The following is a 22,400-nucleotide window of genomic DNA, read 5'->3' as shown; positions in this document are numbered from 1 at the left end:
TAGAGGGATTAAGGTAAGAAGGAAAATATGTAAGACGTACAAAGAGATGGTGGTTTATGGAACAAGCTGCCAGAGGAAGTGGTAGAAGTGAGTACAATTACATTTACTGTTGTAATTGTATCATTTCCAACATGCTGAGTTCAGCACACATTTTGTATGTGTGATGCTATTACGGCTTGAGGCATACTGGAGCTTGGAGTTTAATTCTGGCACTATTTGTAAGGAGTTTGTATATTCTTCCCATGACCCATGTGGGTTTCCTCTAGGTGCTCTGGTTTCCTCCCACATTGCAATTGGTCATTGTAAAGTGTGCTGTGATTAATCAGTGGGTTGCTGAGCGATGTGACTCATTGAGCCAGAGGGCTTGTTCGGCGCAGTAACTCTAAGTTTAAAAAAAACAATAAAAACATTTAAGAGACATTTGGATGGGTTCATAGATAGGAGACATTTATAGGGATATGGATCAAATGGGACTTGCTCAAGAAGGCACCTTGGTCATCATGAAGCTGAAGGACCTGTTTATGAGCTGCTGAACTCTATGACTTTAAGTTACATCCTGAATTAGCGAGAGTTTGCCTTGCTCCTGGGCTTGGTCAGGTTGGCTATTCACAAGCCCAGGCTGTGGGCAGTTGAGCGCTCAGTCCAAGCTGATTGTCTACCTCTCTTCTGGGGTTACGTCACTGCCCCGTGTCCTGAAGAAGGATCACATAGCCTCTATGGACTCAGTGCAGGATCTCTGGGAATGGTGTGTTGTAGATATTAATAATAGTTTCTTTTATTTTTAAACTGCAAATTGTTTTGATTACCTGATTATTGCATAGTGTTTGTGTATAAACTTTTGTTAAAATAAAGGGAGACATTGCATCAAATGCTTGGTGTATTAATGGTTCTATATAACAAAATGTCTCTTGTGTGCATTTTTCCCCATTGTCCTCAATTCCATAATCTTCTTTTAAAAATGTATCTAATATGTTTTTGGATACCTGCAATTACCTAACCTTCACAACTCTCTAGTGTAGAGAATTCCTGAGGCTTATTACTCTCAGAAGTTTCCATACACCTCAGCTTTAAATGACCACCCCCTAATCTTGTTACCATATTCAAAATCCTATCATTTGTGGAAAGATCTCAACATCTTTACTGTCACACCTACTAGGGTTATGTTACAATAAAATTAATTCTTATTCTTATAGACTACAGTGAACATAGATCTAGTAATAGGGGACAAGAAAATGGCGGACAAACTGATAAAGTATTTTGCATCAGTCTTCACTGTGGAAGACACTAGCTGTATGCCAGAAGTTGTAGAGTGTCGGGGGGAGAAGTGAGTGAAGTTGCAGGAGAAGGTTCCAGGGAAACTGAAAGGTCTGAAGACAGATAGGCCCAAAATGTCAACTGTACTTTTTTCCATAGATGCTTCCTGGCCTGCTGAGTTCCTTCAACATTTGTGTATTGCTTGGATTTCCAGCATCTGCAGATTTTCACTCATTTGTGAAGATTGATGTCACCTGGACCAGATGGACTACACCCCAGGATTCTGAAGGAAGTAACTGAAGAGATGGTGGAGGCATCAGTAAGGATCTTTCAAGAATCACTAGATTCGGGAATGGTTCTGGAGGAATGGAAAGTTGTAAATGTCATTCCACTGTTCAAGAAGGGAGAGAGACAGAGGAAAGAAAATTATAGGCCAGTTAGTCTGACCTTAGTAGTTTGGAAGATGTTGGAGTTGATTGTTAAGGATATGGTTCTGGGGTACTTTGAGGTACATGATAAGATAGGCCTTAGTCAGCATGGTTTCCTTAGAGAAAATATTGCCTGACAAATCAGTTGGAATTCTTTGACCAAATAGCAAAAAGGATAGGCAATCAGTGGATGTTGTGTACTTGTATTTTCAGAAGGCCTTTGACAAGGTACCACACATGAGGTTGCTTAACAAGGTATTACAGAAAAGATACTAGCATGGATAGAGCATTGGCTGATTTGCAGGAGGCAAAGAGTGAGAATGAAGGGTGCCTTTTCTGGTTGGCAGCCAGAAACTAGTAGCATTCCAAAGGAGTATGTGTTAGGACCACTTCTTTTTATGTTATATGTCAGTGATCTGGAAGACAGAATTGATGCCAGTGAGGACAATACGAAGATAGGTGGAAAGACAGGTAGTGTTGAGGAATGGAAATATGAGGAAATCTGCAGATGCTGGAAATTCAAGCAACACACACAAAATGCTGATGGACCGCAGCAGGCCAGGCAGCATCTATAGGAAGAAGCACTGTCGACATTTCGGGCCGAGACCCTTCATCAGGACTAACTGAAAGAAAAGATAATAAGAGATTTGAAAGTAGGAGGGGGTGGGGGAAATCCGAAATTATAGGAGAAGACAGGAGGGGGTGGGGTGAAGCTAAAGAGCTGGAAAGGTGATTGGAAAAGGGAATACAGAGCTGGAGAAGGGAAATGATCCTGGGACGGGAGGCTTTGGGAGAAAGAAAGCGGTAGGGGAGCACTAGAGGGAGATGGAGAACAGACAAAGAGTGATGAGCAAAGAGAGAGAGAAAAAAGGGGAAAATAAATCAGGTATGGCGTAAGAAGGGGCCTCCTCTACTGTCAAGATGAAGCCACACTCAGGTTGGAGGAACAACACCTTATATTCCATCTGGGTAGCCTCCAACCTGATGGCATGAACATTGATTTCTTTAACTTCTATTAATGCCCCTCCTCCCCTTCTTACACCATCCCTGATTTATTTATTTCCCCCCCTTTTTGTCTCTCTCTGTCCATCACTCTTTGCCTGTTCCCCATCTCCCTCTGGTGCTCCCCTCCCCCATGATCCTTTCCCTTCTCCAGCTCTGTATCCCTTTTGCCAATCAACTTTCCAGCTCTTAGCTTCACCCCACCCCCTTCTGTCTTCTCCTATCATTTCGGATTTCCCTCTCCCCCTCCTACTTTCAAATCTCTTACTATCTTTTCTTTCAGTTAGTCCTGACGAAGAGTCTCGGCCCAAAACATCGACTGTACTCCTTCCTATAGTGTTGAGGAAGCAATGTGGCTATAGAAGAACGTAGGCAGATTGGGAGAATGAATAAAGAAGTGGCAGATGGAATACAACATTGAGAAGTATATAGTCATGCACTTTAGTAGAAGAAATAAAAGAGTAGACTATTTTCTAAATGGAGAGAAAATTCAAAAACCTGAGGTGTAAGGGGACTTGGGAATTGTTGTGCAGGGTTCTCTAAAGGTTAATTTGCAGCTTGAATTGGTGATGAGGAAGGCCGATCAACAATGGTGCACCTCAGGGGTGTGTACTTAGCCCACTGCTCTACTCTCTATATACACATGACTGTGTGGCTAGGCATAGCTCAAATACCATCTATAAATTTGCTGACAATACAACCTTAGTTGGTAGAATCTCAGGTGGTGACGAGAGGACGTACAGGAGTGAAATATGCCAACTAGTGGAGTGGTGCTGCAGCAACAACCTGGCACTCAAGTCAGTAAGACAAAGGAGCTGACTGTGGACATCAGGAAGGGTAAGACGAAGAAACTCATAGAGGGATCAGAAGTGGAGAGTGTGAGCAGCTTCAAGTTCTTGGGTGTTAAGAACTCTGATGATCTAACCTAGTCCCAACATATCGATGACAAGACAACTTAAAGAAGACAAGACAGCGGCTATACTTTATTAGGAATTTGAAGAGATTTGGCATGTCAACAAATACACTCAAAGACTTCTATAGTTGTACCATGGAGAGCATTCTGACAGGTTGCATCACTGTCTGGTTTGGAGGGGCTACTGCACAGGACCGAGAGAAGCTGCAGAGGGTTGTAAATCTAGTCAGCTCCATCTTGGGAACTAGCCTACAAAGTAGCCAGGACATCTTTAGGGAGCGGTTACTCTGAAAGGCAGAGTCCATTATTAAGGACCTCCAGCACCCAGGGCATGCTCTTTTCTCATTGTTACCATCGAGGTACAAAAGCCTGAAAGTACACACTCAGTGATTCAGGAACAGACTCTTCCCCTCTGCCATCTGATTCCTAAATGGATATTGAATCTTTGGACACTACCTCACTTCTTTTTAAATATTCAGTATTTCTGTTTTTGCACATTTTTAATCTATTCAATATATGTAATTGATTTATTTGTTTATTTATTATTATTTTTATTTTATTTTATTTTTTTCTCTGCTAGATTATGTACTGCATTGAACTGCTGCTGCTAAGTTAACAAATTTCACATCATGTGCCGGTGATAATAAACCTGATGCTGATTCTGAGGCCTCACTTCGAATATTGTAATCAAAGAAAGGATGTGCTGACATTGGAGAGGATTCAAAGGAGGTTCACAAAAATGATTCTGGGATTGAAAAGCTCATCATATCAGGAGCAGTCGATGGCTCTGGGCCTCACTGTACTTACTGTAGTTCAGAAGAATAATTTGGTGGGGGGATAGATCTCATTGAAGCCTATCGAATGTTGAAAGACCTCAATAGAGTGGATGTGTAGAGGATGTTTCCTATGGTGTGACAGTCTAAGACCAGAGAACACAGCCTTAGAACAGAGGGGTGTGCATTTAGAACAGCGATTAGGAGGAATGTATTAATATTTATTAAAATATTAATTTATTAATATTATTATTAATGTCACTTTCACTGTGTGCTGCGTCTGCGAGGCTGAGTCCAGCGGCGCCGTGGAAGTCCATAGCAGGGGTATTCCCTTCTGCCACCTGTGTGGGATTTCAAGTCTATCGGGGCCCTGAGGACTTGTGGAAACTGTGTGGTGGTTTCTTTCGAACTTATAGTCTTTTAACATCTTTGGACTATATTTACTGTGCCCATGGTCTATATTTTATCAATTATGCTATTGTTTGTACTGTTGTAACTCTGTGTGGTAACTATGTGGTTCTGTGCAGATCTTGTAGCTTTAGTTTTTGGTCTTGTTTTGTCTGGTGGAATTCGAGCTCCTTTCCGGGGATATTAATACGCAGCAGCCTCTCCAGACTCTGGACTGGGGATTGCCAAATGTTATGTGGATTTTCTGTTGTAGTCTGTTTCGTCATGTGCTTTTGTGATATCATTCTGGAGGAACGTTGTCTCATTTTTTAACAGCATTGCATTTGTGGTTTCTAAATGACAATAAACTTAATCTGAATCTGAATTTCTTTAGCCAGAGAGTGGTAAATCTGTGGAATTTGTTGCCACAGGCTACTGTGAAGGCCAAGTCATTGAGTATATCCAAACCAGAGATTGATAGATTCTTGATTAGTCAGGGCATGAAGGAATACAGAAGACAGGAGATTGGAGCTGAGAGAGAAAATGGATCAGCGACGATGATAAAATGTCAAAGGGTCCAGGACATAAGTGTTATCACAAAGAAGGCACAACAGCACCCCTACATTTTAAGAATTTGTGTAGATTTGGCTTGTCTGCAAAACTTTGACAGACTCAATGGGCCAAATGGTCTAATTCTGCTCCTATATCTATGGTTTTATGATCTTGTGACTGGACAACTTTCTTATTCTAGGAATTAGCACAGTGAAACTTCTAGACTGCTTCCATACAATGAGAGTTTCTCTCATCCCTTCATCAATATGTTGGCATATAGGAGGGAGTCTGAAAATCTAGTTTGAGTAGTGCCATAACAACAACCTCTCCTCAATGTCAGCAAAACCAAAGAGCTGATTATCAACTACAGGAGGAAGAAACCAGCCTCATCAGCAGATCAAAGATAGAGAGGATTAGTAGTTTTAAGTTTTTTGGTTTTAAAATATCAAAGGGTTTGTCCTGGGTCCAAGACATAAGTGTTATCACAAAGAAGGCACAACAGCCCCTCTACATTTTTAGAATTTGAGTAGATTTGGCTTGTCTCCAAAACTTTGACAAACTTCTACAGTTATGCACAGTGTAGAGTATCCTAACCAATTGCATCATGGCATGGCATGGGAACACCAATGCCCAGGAATGGAAAAGTCTAAGGAAAGTGGAAGATGCAGCCCAGTCCATCACTGGTAAAGCCCTCCCCACCACTGAGTACATTTTGAAGGAGCACTGCCACAAAGAAAAACAGCATTCAATATCAAAGTCACTCACCATCCAGGCTATGCTGTCTTCTCACTACTACCATCAGGTAGGAAATAGAAGCCTTAAATTCCACACAACTGGGTTCAGGAACAGTTATTACCTTACGAACATCAGGCTTCACCAGCACCGATAACTTCGATCATCACAACTCTGATCTAATTCTACGATTTACAGACTCACTGTCAAGGACTTGTGTAGTCCTTGCAGTCTTAATGAAGGGTCTCAGCCTAAATCATTGGTTGTTTATTCCTGTCGTTAGATGCTTCCTGACCTGTTGACTTCCACCAGCATTGTGTGCACGTTACTCTGGATTTCCAACTTCTTTTGTTTATTATTTCAACCATGCCATCTTCTTAGAGCTATCATTGGGCAGGAGATAGATTGACTACAGTAGCTTCTGCACTACAGAGACTATTTTATTTGCGTTCAATTTTGTATAACCTAGGTATAATTACTTACTTACTTACGTACGCCCATAACTCCTATTGGGCATCGGCTGCTGACAACAGCTCACCAGAGACCTCTGTCCTGAGCCAGTCTTTCACATTGTCCCAGGTGTAGCCCATCATATGTTTTCTAGGTAAAGATACTTTCTCTCCCAGGGATGAGGTCTTTGGAGCTTCTGTTGGTGTTTCTGTAGCGCTGGGTTTTTACAGGATGGTGCTGTTAGCCCCATGCCCAACCCTCTTGCCTTCACAGCCAGGCTTCGGGCCATCCATGGTGGAGTTAAATTTAATTTAAATACCTTTTTATTTATTCTAATTGTGTTCAATCTAGTATAATTTAGGTTTAATTTATACTGTTTTTTAAAATGTTGTTTCTAATGCTGTATGTATTAGAGATTCCTAGGGTTGTTATTGCTGGGGGTAGTAATAGGGAAAAGCTCCCACTACCTATTAAATGCTCCTAATGGTATGTGTCATAAGTAGCCTCTGACGACCAAGTCCAACTCCTGGACTGCACATGTGACTGAGCTACTAAGCCCAGCGAAATTGTTTCTTCTGACTGGTGAAGGGACAAAGGCCGGTTACTGACGCCTTTAACCAAGTCACTTCAAGCAGATAGGGCTCATCAGCTGTGGTTGATGAAAAGAAGGAAAACTCTTATCTCAAACCTCCACTGCTTTGTCGCTAGACCCACTCAAGGGGAAGGCTTTGGGAGTAAACCCAAAGTAAAAGTTCAGTGCTGGAGTCCCTAAGGCAGTCCTACGTTGAGTTCAACACTGAATGGCAGGTTCTGTGATGCCGCTGGTATTGGTTTCTGCCATTCCTTTGGATTCATGCATGGACAGGGGGAGCCTGCTACATGGGCAACAGTTTGCTCTCAGCTGCCTTGGCTTGTGTATCGAGTTTGACACAAACAGCTAGGATGCAACATCCATGGTCGACCCTGATCTTAAATTGTGATGCTGCCTCAGCACCTCTGCAGTCACATAGTTCTGCATATGACAATAAACTTCACTTGAAAGATGAACCACTCTCAATAGCAAGCACCAACAACTCCAAGTAGAATCAGTTTAAGGATAATCTCTCCTTGATCCAGAGGACACTCAAAGCTACTACACAGGTTGACTCTGTGGTTAAGAAGTCATACTGTGCATTGGCCTCCGTCAACCGTGGGATTAAGTTTAGAAGCTGAGAGGTAATGTTATAGGACCTTGGTCGGACCCCCCTTGGAGTATTGTGCTCAGTTCTGGTCGCCTCACTACAAAAAGGATGTGTGAATCATAGAAAGGGTGCAGAGGAGATTTACAAGGATGTTGCCTGGATTAGAGAGCATGCCTTATGAGAATAGGTTGAATGAACTCGGCATTTTCTCCTTGGAGCGGCGGAGGATGTGAGGTGACCTGATAGAGATGTATAAGATAATGAGAGTCATTGATTGTGTGGATAGTCAGAGGCTTTTCCCCAGGGTTGAAATGGCTAACATGAGAGGGCACAGTTTTAAGGTGCTTGGAAGTAGGTACAGAGCAGATGTTAGAGGTAAGTTTTTTTACGCAGAGAGTGGTGACTGTGTGAAATGGGCTGCTGGTGACGGTGGTGAGGTGGGTACCACAGGGTCTTTTAAGAGACTCCTGGATAAGTACATGGAGCTTACAAAACTAGAGGGCTATATATGGGTAACCATAATTTCTGAAGTACATGTTTGGCATAGCATATGGTGCTGTAGGTTTTCTATGTTTCTATCTCCTCTGAAAGTAAAGAAAAATCTCGACAAGGAGTAAAGATTTCCTCAAGAAGTAAAGAATCAGTTTAGGATCATCTTTCCTTGATCTGCTCTCGTCGACTCTGGTTGCTGATTTTCACAAGGGGGCGTAAGCGTGAAAGATGGCAGCTATAAAGCCATCCAGCCGCAGGGTGCCGCAGTGTGTGGCAGGGTTGATCGCAGCTCACGATCTGCACCTGCGCGGCTCCGCCTCTCGTGGCTGGTTGTGGGCGTCACCATTTCTGTTGGCGTCTCGCTGTGCAGGCAACGTCTAAAGCAGCGCTTCGACCATGTCACACCAGACAGGAATACCCGGTAAGATCCACAGATGGTATCGGCGCTTCAATATTATCATCAAATTTGTCAGGGTTAATTATGATCGTGGGCTGTTCTCTGGCACCTTATTCTCCAGTTCGGTTGCTGGGGAAACCCGGCGTCCAACTCGGGGCAGTAGCAGCCGGATATCCCACCTCTGGGCTGCACTGATAGGTAGATGAGGCTTTTCGCTTTGCGGGGCGCATGTTCGATTGGGCAATTATTGTGTCCATCGCACTCTGAGCCGGTTAACTGGCAGGTTAAATAATACTGGGGTTGAAGTCAAAACCTGGGCGTTAAACTTATAGATGTGGAGAAACCCAGGTAATGCGAACAAGGCTTTATGTCAAAAGAACCTTTTATCATCTTTCCGCTGGGCATGTTAATCTTTTATGTGTATATACATTAATGCATTTTGATGGAAGCAATCTCAATCGTTCTTTAGAAAACTTACTTAAACATGAAACCAAATGCTTTTCTGTGACTAGGAGCTAACATCAGTTAAGAATATCAAGAAAGACTGCGAGAATTGTATGCTCTTTTCGTCCCAAAATGTGTTTATTTGAAATGTAGTTACTGTTACACACACAGAATGCTGGTGGAATGCAGCAGGCCAGGCAGCATCTATAGGAAGAACTACAGTCGACGTTTCGGGTCGAGACCCTTCGTCAGGACTAACTGAAAGAAAAGATAGTAAGAGATTTGAAAGGGGGAGGGGGAGATCCGAAATGATAGGAGTGGGGGGGATGAAGCTAAGAGCTGGGAAGTTGATTAGCAAAAGGGATACAAGGCTGGAGAAGAGGGAGTATTATAGGACAGAAGGCCATGGAAGGGAGGAGGGGAAGATGGAAAACAGGCAAGGAGTTATTGTGATAGGGAAAGAGAGGGAAAAAGAAAAAAAAAATTAAAAATAGGGAAGGGGTAAGAAGGGGAGGAGGGGCGTTAATGGAAGTTACAGAAATCGATGTTCGTGCCATCAGGTTGGAGGCTACCCAGATGGAATATAAGGTGTTCCTCCAGATGAAGTGTGGCTTCATCTCAACAATAGAGGAGGCCATGGATTGACATATGGGAATGGGATGTAAAATTAAAATGTGTGGCCACTGGGAGATCCTGCTTCCTCTGATAGGTGTTCAGCAAAATGGTCTCCCATTCTGTGTTGGGTCTCACCAATATATAGAAGGCCACACCGGGAGCACCGGATGCAGTATACCACACCAGCAGACTCCCAGGTGAAGTGTTGCTTCACCTGAAAGGACTGTCACCCTGAATGGTGGTGAGGGAGGAACTGTAAGGGCAGGTGTAGCACTTGTTCAGCTTAAACGGGTAAGTGTGAGGTGGGAGATAGGTGGGAAGGGATGTGGAGGACGAATAGACAAGGGAGTCGCGTAGGGAACGATCCCTGTGGAAAGCAGAAGGTGGCGGGGGAGGGAAAGATGTGCTTGATGGTGGGATCCCAGAGAAACATAGAAAACCTACAGCACAATACAGGCCCTTCGGCCCACAAGGTTGTGCCGAACATGTCCCTACCCTAGAAATTACTATGCTTACCTATAGCCCTCTATTTTTCTAAGCTCCATGTACCTATCCAAAAGTCTCATAAAAGACCCTTTCGTATCTGCCTCCACCACCTTTGCTGGCAGCCCATTCCATGCACTCACCACTCTCTGAGTTAAAAAAACTTACCCCTGACATCTCCTCTGTACCTACTCCACAGCACCTTAAACCTGCGTCCTCTGGTGGCAACCATTTCAGCCCTGGGGGATAAAGCCTCTGGCTATCCATATGATCAACGCCTCTCAACATCTTGTACACCTCTATCAGGTCACCTCTCATCTTCCTTTGCTCCAAGGAAAAAGGTCACTCAAGACATGCTCCCCAATTCAGTCAACATCCTTGTAAATCTCTGCACATGGTTTCCAATCCTTCCTGTAGCGAGGCGATCAGAACTGAGCACAGTACTCGGCAAGTGGGGTCTGACCAGGGTCCTATATAGCTGCAACATTACCTCTCTGCTCCTAAATTCACTAGGTTGATTCCTGGGATGGCAGGGCTGTCTTACGCAGAGAGATGGGAGAGATTGGTCTTGTACACACTGGAATTGAGGAGATTGAGAGGGGATCTGATTGAAACGTTTAAGATAATTAAAGGATTTGATAGGATTGAGGCAGGAAATATGTTCCAGATGTTGGAAGAGTCCAGTACCAGAGGGCATGGTTTGAGAATAAGTGGCCAGTTATTTAAAACAGAGTTGAGGAAGAACTTCTTCTCCCAGAGAGTTGTGGAGGTGTGGAATGCACTGCCTCGGAAGACGGTGGAGGCCAATTCTTTGGATGCTTTCAAGAAGGAGCTAGATAGATATCTGATGGATAGGGGAATCAAGGGATATGGGGACAAGGCAGGGACTGGGTATTGATAGTGAATGATCAGCCATGATCTCAGAATGGCGGTGCAGACTCGAGGGGCCGAATGGTCTACTTCTTCACCTATTGTCTATAAATTCAATTCCACAATTGATAAAGACCAATACACTGTATGACTTCTGAGTCAACCTGTGCAGCTGCTTTGAGTGTCCTATGAACTCAGACCCCAAGATCCCTCTGATCCTCCACACTGCCAAGAGTCTTACCATTATTATTATATTTTGCCATCATATTTGACTTACCAAAATGAACCAATTCACACTTATCTGGGTTGAACTCCATCTGCCGCTTCAGCCCAGTTTTGCATCCTATCAATGTCCCTCTGTAACCTCTGACAGCCCTCCATACTATTCACAACACCTCAAACCTTACTGTCATCAGCAAACCTACTAACCCATCCCTCCACTTCCTCTTCCAGGTCATTTATAAAAATAATGAAGAGTAAGGGTCCCAGAACAGATCCCTGAGGCACTCCACTGGTGGCCAACCTCCATGCAGAATATGACTGGTCTACAGCCACTCTTTGCCTTCTAAATCTACAAAGCAATGGTCCCTTGGATCCCATGTCTCATTACTTTCTCAATAGGTCTTGCATGGGGCCCCTTATCAAATGCCTTGCTGAAATCGGTATACTGCATCTACTTTTCTTCCTTCATCAATGTGTTTAGTCACATCCTCAAAAAATTCAATCCGGCTCGTAAGGCACAACCTGCCCTTAACAAAGCTGTGCTAACTATTCCTAATCATATTATACTTCTCCAAATGTTCATAAACCTGCCTCTCAGGATCTTCTCCATCAATTTACCAACCACTAAGGTGAGACTCATTAGTCTACAATTTCCTGGTCTATCTCTACTCCCTTTCTTGAATAAGGGAACAACATTTGCAACCCTCCAATCCTTTTGAACCTCTCCCATCCCTATTGATGATGCAAAATCATTGCCAGAGGCTCAGCAATCTCCTCCCTCGCCTCCCACAGTGTAGCCTGGGGTACGTCTCATCCGGGCCTGGTGACCTATCCAACTTGATGCTTTCCAAAAGCTCCAGCACATCCTCTTTCTTAATATCTACATGCTCAAGTCGTCACTATTATCACCAAGAGCCTTTTCCATAGTGAATACTGAAGTAAAGTATTCATTAAGTACCTTTGCTATTTCCTCTGGTTCTGTACACACTTTCCCACTGTCACATTTGATAGGTTCTATTCTTTCACGTCTTATCCTCCTGCTCTTCACATACTTGTAGAATGTTTTGGGGTTTTCCTTAATCCTGTCTGCCAAGGCCTTCTCATGGCCCCTTCTAGCTCTCCTAATTTCCTTCATAAGCTTCTTCCTGTTAGCCTTATAATCTAGATCTGCAGGACTGGGAAGCTTTTAAAGAGCAACAGAAGATAACAAAAAAGGCAGTGCGCCAAGAAAAAATGAGGTATGAAGGTAAACTAGCCAAGAATATAAAGGAGGATAATAAAAGCTTCTTTAGATATGTGAATAGCAAAAAAATAGTTAAGACCAACATTGGGCCATTGAAGACAGAAATGGGTGAATTTATTATGGGGAACAAGGAAATAGCAGATCAGTTGAACAGGTACTTTGGATCTGTCTTCACTAGGGAAGACACAAACAATCTCCCAGATGTAATAGTGGCCAAAGGAAATAGGGTAAAGGATGAACTGAAGGAAATTTATATTAGGCAAGAAATGGTGTTGGATAGACTGTTGAGTCTGAAGGCTGATAAGTCCCCGGGACCTGATGGTCTGCATCCCAGGGTACTTAAAGAGGTGGCTCTAGAAATCGTGGACGCATTGGTAATCATTTTCCAATCTTCTATAGATTCAGGAACAGTTCCTGCTGATTGGAGGGTGGCTAATGTTGTCCCACTTTTGAAGAAAGAAGGGAGAGAGAAAACAGGGAATTATAGACCGGTTAGCCTGATGTCAGTGGTGAGAAAGATGCTGGAGTCAATTATAAAAGAGGAAATTACGATGCATTTGTCTAGCAGTAGAAGGATCAGTCCGAGTCAGCATGGATTTATGAAGGGAAAATCATGCTTGACTAATCTTCTGGAGTTTTTTGAGGATGTAACTATGAAAATGGACAAGGGAGAGCCAGTGGATGTAGTGTACCTGGACTTCCAGAAAGCTTTTGATAAAGTCCCACATAGGAGATTAGTGGGCAAAATTAGGGCACATGGTATTGGGGGAAGAGTACTGACATGGATTGGAAAATTGGCTGGCTGACAGGAAACAAAGAGTAGTGATTAACAGGTCCCTTTCGGAATAGCAGGCTGTGACCAGTGGGGTACTGCAAGGTTCGGTGTTGGGACTGCAGCTGTTTACAATATACATTAATGATTTGGATGAAGGGATTAAAAATAACATTAGCAAATTTGCTGATGACACAAAGCTGGGTGGCAGTGTGAAATGTCAGGAGGATGTTATGAGAATGCAGGGTGACTTGGACAGGTTGGGTGAGTGGGCAAATGTATGGCAGATGCAGTTTAATGTGGATAAATGTGAGGTTATCCACTTTGGTGGCAAGAACAGGAAGGCAGATTACTATCTAAATGGAGTCAAGTTAGGAACAGGGGAAGTACAACGAGATCTAGGTGTGCTTGTACATCAGTCAATGAAAGCAAGCATGCAGGTACAGCAGGCAGTAAAGAAAGCTAATGGCATGCTGGCTTTTATAACAAGAGGAATTGAGTATAGGAGTAAAGAGGTCCTTCTGCAGTTGTACAGGGCCCTGGTGAGACCCCACCTGGAGTATTGTGTGCAGTTTTGGTCTCCAAATTTGAGGAAGGACATTCTTGCTATTGAGAGAGTGCAGCGTAGGTTCACGAGGTTAATTCCCGGAATGGCGGGACTGTCATATGTTGAAAGATTGGAGCGACTGGGCTTGTATACACTGGAATTTAGAAGGATGAGAGGGGATCTGATTGAAACATATAAGATTTTTAAGGGATTGGACACACTGGAGGCAGGAAGCATGTTCCCGCTGATGGGTGAGTCCAGAACTAGAAGCCACAGTTTAAGAATAAGGGGTAGGCCATTTAGAACAGATGCGGAAAAACTTTTTCATCCAGAGAGTGGTGGATATGTGGAATGCTCTGCCCCAGAAGGCAGTGGAGGCCAAGTCTCTGGATGCATTCAAGAGAGTTAGATAGAGAGAGCTCTTATAGATAGTGGGGTCAAGGGATATGGGGAGAGGGCAGGAATGGGGTACTGATTGTGTATGATCAGCCATGATCACAGTGAATGGCGGTGCTGGCTAGAAGGGCCGAAGGGCCTACTCCTGCACCTATTGTCTATTATCTCTAACATTACCTAGCTCTCTGAACCTTTTGTCAGCTTTTCTTCTTGACCAGATTTATTACAGCCTTTGTACACCACAGTTCTGCACCCTACCATAACTTCCCTGTCTCATTAGAACTTATCCATGCAGAACTTCACACAAGTAACCCCTGAACATTTGCCACCTTTCTTTCATGTTTTTCCCTGAGAACATCTGTTTCCAATTTTTCTAACTTCCTGCCTGATAGCTTCATAATTCCCCTTACTCCAATTAAACACTTTTCTAACTTGTCTGTTCCTATCTCTCTCCAATGCTATGGTAAAGGAGATAGAATTATGATCACTATCTCCAAAATGCTCTCCCACTGAGAGATCTGACACCTGACCAGGTTCATCTCCTAATACCAGATCAAGTACAGCCTCTCCTCTTGTCGGCTTATCTACATATTGTGTCCAGAAACCTTCCTGAACACACCTAACAAACTCCACTCCATCTAAGCCGCTTGTTCTAGGAAGATACCAATCTGTATTTGGGGAAATTAAAATCTCCCATCACGATAGCTATGTTATTATTACACCTTTCCAGGATCTGTTTCCCTATCTGCTCCTTCATGTCCCTGTTACTATTGGGCGGCCTATATTAAAAAAAAACACCCAGTAAAATTATTGACCCCTTCCTGTTCCTAACCTCCACCCACAGACTCCGTGGACAATCCCTCCATGACACCCACCTTTTCTGCAGCCACGACACTATCTCTGATCAACAGTGCCACGCCCCCACCTCTTTTGCATCCCTCCCTGTCCTTACTGAAACATGTAAAACCTGGCACTTGAAGTAATCAGTCCTGTTCCTGAGCCATCCAAGTCTCTGTAATGGCCACCACATCATATCCCCAAGTACTGATCCACGCTCTAAGCTCATCCGCTTTGTTCACAACACTGCTTGCATTAAAATAGATACTTCTCAAACCTTCGGTCAGAGCGTGTCCCTTCTCTATCATCTGCCTATCCTCCCTTACACTCTGTCTCCTATCTTTCTCTATTTGAGAGCCAGATGCCTCTTCCCCAGTCTCTTCAGTTTGGCACCTGAGAACATTTCTATCACATACAAACCTTTGATTTCTGATCACATGACCTTTATCCTCCTCCACCTCACTATCTGCTCTAACCCTCTGGTTCCCCTCCCCCTGCAAATCTAGTTTAAACCACCCGGAGCAGCACTAGCAAACCTGCCCGCAAGAATGTTGGTTCCCTTCCAGTTCAGGTGCAAACGGTCCTGTCAGAACCTTCCTTAGCTACATATTTATCTGCGTTATCTTTCTATTTCTAGCCTCACTAACACGTGACACGGGGAGCAATCCTGAGATTGCAACCCTGGAGGTCCTGTCCTTCAACTTTGTACCTAACTCCCTAAACTCTCTTTGCAGGACCTCCTCCTTCTTCCAATCCATGTCATTGGTCCCTACACGACATCTGGCTGCTCACCTCCGTCCTGAGAATACTGAGAATTCGATCCGAGATATCGCGGACCCTGGCACCAGGGAGGCAACAGACCATCCGAGTTTCTTGATCTCTCCCACAGGACCTCTTATCTGTCCCCCTAACTATCGAATCCCCTATCACTACTGCTCTCCTCTTTTCCCTCCTTCCTTTCTGAGCTTAGGGTCCAGACTCAGTGCCAGATATGCAACCACTACAACTTGTCCCTGGTAGGTCATCCCCACCAACAGTATCCAAAACAGTATACTTATTGTTGATGGGAATGGCCACAGGGGTGCTCTGCTCTTCCTGTCTATTCCCCTTCCCTCTCCTGACAGTCACTCAGCTGCCTGCCTCTTGACTTTTAGGGGTGACTATCTCCCTGAAACTCCTGTCTATTTCTTCCTCTGCCTCATGAATGATCTGAAGTTCATCCAGCTCCAGCTCCAGTTCCCTAACACAGTTTGTCAGGAGCTGCAGCTGGATGCACCTTTTGCAGGTGTAGTCATCAGGGACAATTGTGCTGTCCCTGACTCCCCACATCCTGCATACGGTGCACTCGACTGCCCTAACTGCTGCTGCCTCCATTACCTACTCCTAAGTTAATTAAAGGAACTTACCCGGACTTACCTCACTTGGAGCAAGTTTGTCCTCAGCCTCTGCTCGCTGAAGCCTCTTGAGCCAAAGCCTCAAAGCTCCACTCCTACCCTGAGCCACTCACACCACTGGCCTCTCCTCTTCAGTTACCCGTACTTTTATTTGTCCCTGTCAATTACCTCACAAGCCCTTCGCTCCTCCTCTTCCTGCTGCAACGGTTTCTCGATCACACTGTCCTGAGTACCCGCTGCGCACGCCTTTATAAAAAATGTTCACCTCAGCTGCTTCCCAGTCCTTGAGCCCTTTGCTCATCCTCTTCCTGCTGCAACGGTTTCTCGAATGGTTGGAGATGGTGGAAGTTACGGAGACAGAGGCTGGTGGAGTGGTAGGTGAGGATGATCCTATCCCTACTGGGGTGGCGGGAGGATGGGGTGATAGCAGATGTGTTTGAAATGGGAGAGATGTGTTTGAGGGCAGAGTTGATGGTGGAGGAAGGGAAGCCCCTTCTTTAAAAAAGGAAGACATCTCCCTCATCCTGGAATGAAAAGCCTCATTTTGAGAGCAGATGCGGCAGAGACGGAGGAATTGAGAGAAGGCACGTTAGCATGGCATTTCATTTAGACATAGCTGGCTCCCACAATTAGCAATGTCAGATAACCTGATTTTGAGTGATATTAGCAGCGTTAATATTGGATAAGACACTTGAATACTTCCCTATAACAAAAACAGAAAATGCTGGAAATATCAAACAAGCTAGGCAGCATCTGTGCAAAGTGAAAGTTTAAAAAAAATCAGAAACAAAAGAAAGTCTGCAGGTGCTGGAAATCCAAGCAACACATGCAAAATGCTGAGGAACTCAGCAGGCCAGGCAACATCTATGGGGGGAGAAAAGTGCAGTCAATGTTTCAGCCAATGTGTGTTGCGGTATCTAGGTTAAATTTGCTTCATTTTATGGTCACTTGTGAATAAACAGAAATTGATACCAGAGCAATAGACTTCAGTAAAACGGAAAGAGATGGTTTTCTCCCTTCTCCAGTTTGAGCTTCATTGGAATTATTAGAATGGCTGCTGAACCTATAATAGGGTTTTCAAAGAATACGGAGCTTCAGTTACTGCATGTTTCATATGTTCATCTAGGATGATAAAAGGGCAGGTTCACTGAATGATGTGGATACATTATTGTTAGCTGTTATGTAGAAACCAACATGGAAGTGGACTGATTGGGGAATGGGCTGTGCATTGTGTAAGAATGTACAGCCTATGACAGAGCAGGACCGAATCTTTAATTTGTATATTTGAATTTTCTTCAGAAACAAAGATGGCTTAGATTTCTATAGTGCTTTCCATGACCTTGCTACACCCAAAGCTGCTTTATATAGAATCAGAATTGGGTTTAACATCACTGACACTTGTCATGAAATTGGCTGTTCTGTTGCAGCAGCAGCACTGCAATTGATAGCAATAAGAATACAATTTTTCCAAATTTTGCAGTGGCCCCTGCATGCCAGATGGTGATGCAACCAGGCAGAATGTCCTCCACGGTACATCTGTAGAAATTTGCAAGAATGCAAATTTGGAGCCATACCAATTCTCTTCAAACTCCTAATGAAACATAGTCACTATATTTATGAGCATATTTATATATTTCTAGTTATGAACTGTAGTCACAGTTGCAAAGTGACACGCGGGAATTTAGTGTACAGCAGCCTGGCACATTGCAGGCAATGTACTTGCTGGCCATTGCTAATGCCTTTTTGACCAAATTACTGGGGTATATATCAAGTCAAGTCACTTTTATTGTCATTTCGACCTTAACTTCTGGTACAGTGCATAGTAAAAATGAGACAATGTTTTTCAGGACCATGGTGTTACATGACACAGTACAAAAACTAGACTGAACTACATAAAAAAAAACCTGGAGAAAGCTACACTGGACTACAAACCTACACAGGACTGCATAAAGTGCACAAAAACAGTGCAGGCATTACAATAAATAATAAACAGGACAATAGGGCAAGGTGTCAGTCCAGGCTGTGAGTATTGAGGAGTCTGATAGCTTGGGGGAATAAACTGTTACATAGTCTGTTCGTACAACAGCGATACAACACAATAACAATGCTATTCCCTTCCCTCTCTAAAATTGAATTATCTGATGACTGTATTTAGTAAAATTAGACTTTTTTAGATCTTTATGTATTTTTATGTGAATATACACTTCTATGTAATTGAGTTAACACACATCACTGGCAATAGTTGTATGTGGTCTGATGATGAAATCTGTTGGCTAGCTTGTTAATTTAATTATTTAGCTGTTCCCAAAGTCTCTCGTGACACATTCATTAGAGGTAGTTGAGATAAATACTGTAGCTATGACTATAAAGAAGCTTCTGATGAAGACAGAAATAGAAGGAAATACTGATGGGATTAGTGAAATGGTGGGAAGTGACATAAATATCAGCATGATCTTCCTGATCTGAATGTCTGATGTTGGTGCTGTGTTTTTTGAAGTTACGACAGTAAGATTTGATCTTGAAGGCCTTCTCCAATTTCACGACATGCTGTTATTGTACATTATTAGGTTAGTTCATTTGTAAAGTTGTAAAAAAAAATTTCTTCACATCAAAGGTCGTTGCTGTAATTTGCACTGTTTACCATAAACACATTATTGTTTATAACCTCACTTCATGTCCTTTGGCAGCCAGGGATTTCTTCTGTTTACTCTGCTGCAGGTCTAGATCTGAGTATTTTGCTTCTTCTCTGAATAGCATAGTGTTGATTAAGATATGATCTCTCTAAGTTAATTAACTTAAGGTCATAGAACACTACGCACAGAAATGGGCCCTTCTGGCCCATCTAGTCCATGACGAATAATTAATCTGCCTGGTCCCATCAACTGGCACCTGGACTATAGTCCTCCCATTCAAGTTTCTCTTGAATGTTGAAATCAACTCCACAACCACCACTTGTGCTGGCAGCTCATTCCACACTCTCACAACCCTCTGAGTGAAGAAGTTTTCCCTAGTGTTCCCCTTAAACTTTTCACCTTTCACCTTTACTCCATGATCTCCAGTTGTAGTCTCACCCAACCTTAGTGGGAAGAGCCTGCTTGCATTTAGTCTATCTATACCCCTCATAATTTTGTATACCTCTATCAAATCTCTTCTCATTCTGGGGAATAAACTCCTAACTTATCCAGCCTTTCCCTGTAACTCAGGTCCTTGAGTCCCAGCAACGTCCTTATAATTTTTTTTCTGCACTCTTTCAGTCATATTTACATCTTTCCTGTAGATAAGTGACCACTTACTAGATACCACAAAACTAGATACAATTACCCCAAATTAGGCCTCACCAAGCCTTGCATTACTTCAACATAACATCCCAACTCCTGTACTTGTACTTAGATATATAAAGGGCAGTGGGCTAAAGATCCAATCTACCTGTGATGCCACTTTCAAGGAATTGTGGATCTGCATTCCCAGATTCCTCTGTTCTACTTGGCACCCTACCACTCACAGTGTAAGATCCACCCTGGTTGGTCCTCCCAATATGTAACACCTCACACTTGTCTGCATTAAATTCTACCTGCCGTTTTCACCGGCAGGTCACAATCCCGCTGCAAGCTTTGATAGTCTTCCATGCTGTCCACTACACCCCCAATCTTGGTGTTATCCACAATTTGCTGATCCTGTTTCCACATGTAGATGGCAAGCAACACTGAACCCAGCACTGATTCCTGGGGCACACCACTAATCACAGATCACCAGTCAGAGAGGCAACCATCTACAGCCGTTCTCTGGCTTCTCCCACAAAGCCAATGTCTAAACTGAGTCTTCTTGACCAACCTCCCATGAGGGACCTTGCCAAAGGCCTTGTTAAAGTCTATGTAGACAACATCCAGTGCCTTGCTTTCATCATCGTTCCTGGTAACTTCCTTGAAAAATTCTTAATGGGTAGATATGACTTGCCTTGCACAAAGTCATGTTAACTATCCCTAATCAATCCTAGTCTATCCAAATTCCTGTATATCCGGTCCCTTACAATACCTTACAATAAATTTTCAAATACTGATTTCAGGCTCACCAGCCAATAAATTCCTGGCATTCTTAGAGCCTTTCTTAAACAGCAGGACAAGATGAGCTTTTCTCTAATTGTCCAGCACCTCACCCGTGACTAAGGTTGTTTTAAATATTCCTATTGGAGCCCTGCAATTTCTGCATTAGCCTCATACGGAGACTAAATGAACACATTGTCAGCTATCCTTTTGCTGTTAAGGCATCTGTAGAAGCCCTTAGGATTACCTCCCTCCCCCCAAAAAATTCAGAGGTTATTCAGAAGAATTACTGTACTCCCAAAACACTGTTAGACACCATCAGCATAATGATGGGGACTATTCACTATTGATCATGTATTTTCAGTTGAGAGCAACTTTCAGTAGAAGATTGAGCCACCTGTTGTACTTAGTAATGAATACTGTGTGCTCTGTACTTGAATAATGTATTGGTGTTGCATTTTGTAGGTTTGTCACTTTGCTCTCATTCTGTTGTTTTTAGATTGTACATCTTTATCGTGTTGTTGCAAGGAATATTTCAATTTTGAGTTAATTGTGGGAAAATACAATTTTCTGAACTTGTAAGGGATGTATACAGGTTTAATAAGTAGTAATTATATTGACACGTAAATTACTTTGAAGATTTAAAATTGGTTTAATGTAGTAAAATTGGTTGTGCTATTGTGTCTCCATCAAAAGAAATGACTACCCAATTTTGTGTCACATGGAGGACAATGTTCGATGTAGTCAAGTTAGGCAGTACCTCTCAGAAGGGAAACATATACAGGTTGTCCCCTCTTTACGAATGTTCGCTTTACGCCACTTTGCTTTTACAAAAGACCTACATTAGTAACCTGTTTTCGCATTGGTGGTGGCATCCATCGGTCTCGAGAGACCATGGATCTCCGCCTGGAGTTTCCAGGGCGCAGGCCTGGCAGGGTTGTATGGGAGACCGGCAGTTGCCCAAGCTGCAGGCCTTCCTCTCTCCACGCCACCGATGTTGTCCAAGGGAAGGGCACTAGGACCCATGCAGCTTGGTACCGGTGACGTCACAAAGCAATGTGCTGTTAAGTGCCTTGCTCAAAGACACAAATGTGCTGCCTCAGCTGAGGCTCGAACCAGTGACCTTCAGGTTACTAGTCTGATGCCTTGCCCACTAGGCCACATGCCAACACGTTTTTCGCATTACAAAGAGGATTTTCACTTCTTACGAAAATTTTTTGCATATAAATTAATAGTTCTTTGCATTATGCCATTTTGGCTTAAAGGTTTCATAGGAACGCTGTACCTTTGTAAAGGGCGGGGGGGAGGAAGGGACACCTGTATTATATTTCAGACTCCTTGAAAGATAATGGTCCTGAAGTGTTGACTGTTTTTTCTCTGCAGATGTTGCTAGACTTCGAGAACTTCCAACATTTTCTGTTTATATTTTGACATCTAGTGTTTAGTGTTTGCATTACTAGGTAACATTATCTGAGCTAACTTTGTAGAGTTTGCACTCAGTTATGAGTGCCCCCTTTACCAATGAATAAGAGAAGATTAAAGTAGAAAATAAAAGCAGAAAATTCTCAGTAGTTCAAGCAACATGTAGGGAAAGAGAAACAGCTTAAAGTTGAAGGGCTTCATCAGAACAATGAGCTGAGAACTGATGAGAATTTATGCTTTAAAGTTAGAGGCTTTTTTTCATTTTAGTTGTAGTAAAACAATTGTTATTCTCAGTTAACCTGGAGTTTGATATCCAGACCGATTATACTTGTGCACATATGGTGCTGTATCAAATTGTAATTCTCTGAAAATCTTTTTCATCCAGTTTGTCTGAGTATTAAATATATCTTCAAGATGTTTGTGGGAGAGCAAAGAAGAGGTTTCGCTCACTGCTTGCATGTCAGGGTTTAATTGTACAGATAAAATATATAAAGGAATATTGGGTTCAATTCGAGATGTGCTTGCATTCAGACACTTAATATAGCATCACACTT

General features: G+C 43.0%; 1 protein-coding gene across 2 annotated transcripts in view; it reads left to right on the top strand.

The window, feature by feature from the left end:
• The first annotated feature begins 8,456 nt into the window (after positions 1-8,456).
• LOC132378000 (twinfilin-2) overlaps positions 8,457-22,400 on the top strand; it is a 172,763-nt gene continuing 158,819 nt past the window's right edge. Inside the window, exon 1 of one of the 2 annotated variants that reach the window (XM_059944577.1) lies at positions 8,457-8,585. In XM_059944577.1, the coding sequence (XP_059800560.1) occupies positions 8,561-8,585 (25 nt within the window). In that variant the 5' untranslated portion in view covers positions 8,457-8,560. Of the gene's footprint in view, positions 8,586-8,877; positions 8,910-22,400 lie in introns of those variants that run through there. The other variant, XM_059944579.1, reaches the window with a different exon arrangement.

This window comes from Hypanus sabinus, chromosome 19 (genome assembly GCF_030144855.1).
Source record: "Hypanus sabinus isolate sHypSab1 chromosome 19, sHypSab1.hap1, whole genome shotgun sequence".
Classification (NCBI taxonomy): domain Eukaryota; kingdom Metazoa; phylum Chordata; class Chondrichthyes; order Myliobatiformes; family Dasyatidae; genus Hypanus; species Hypanus sabinus.
This window is presented reverse-complemented; position numbering and strand designations above follow the sequence as displayed.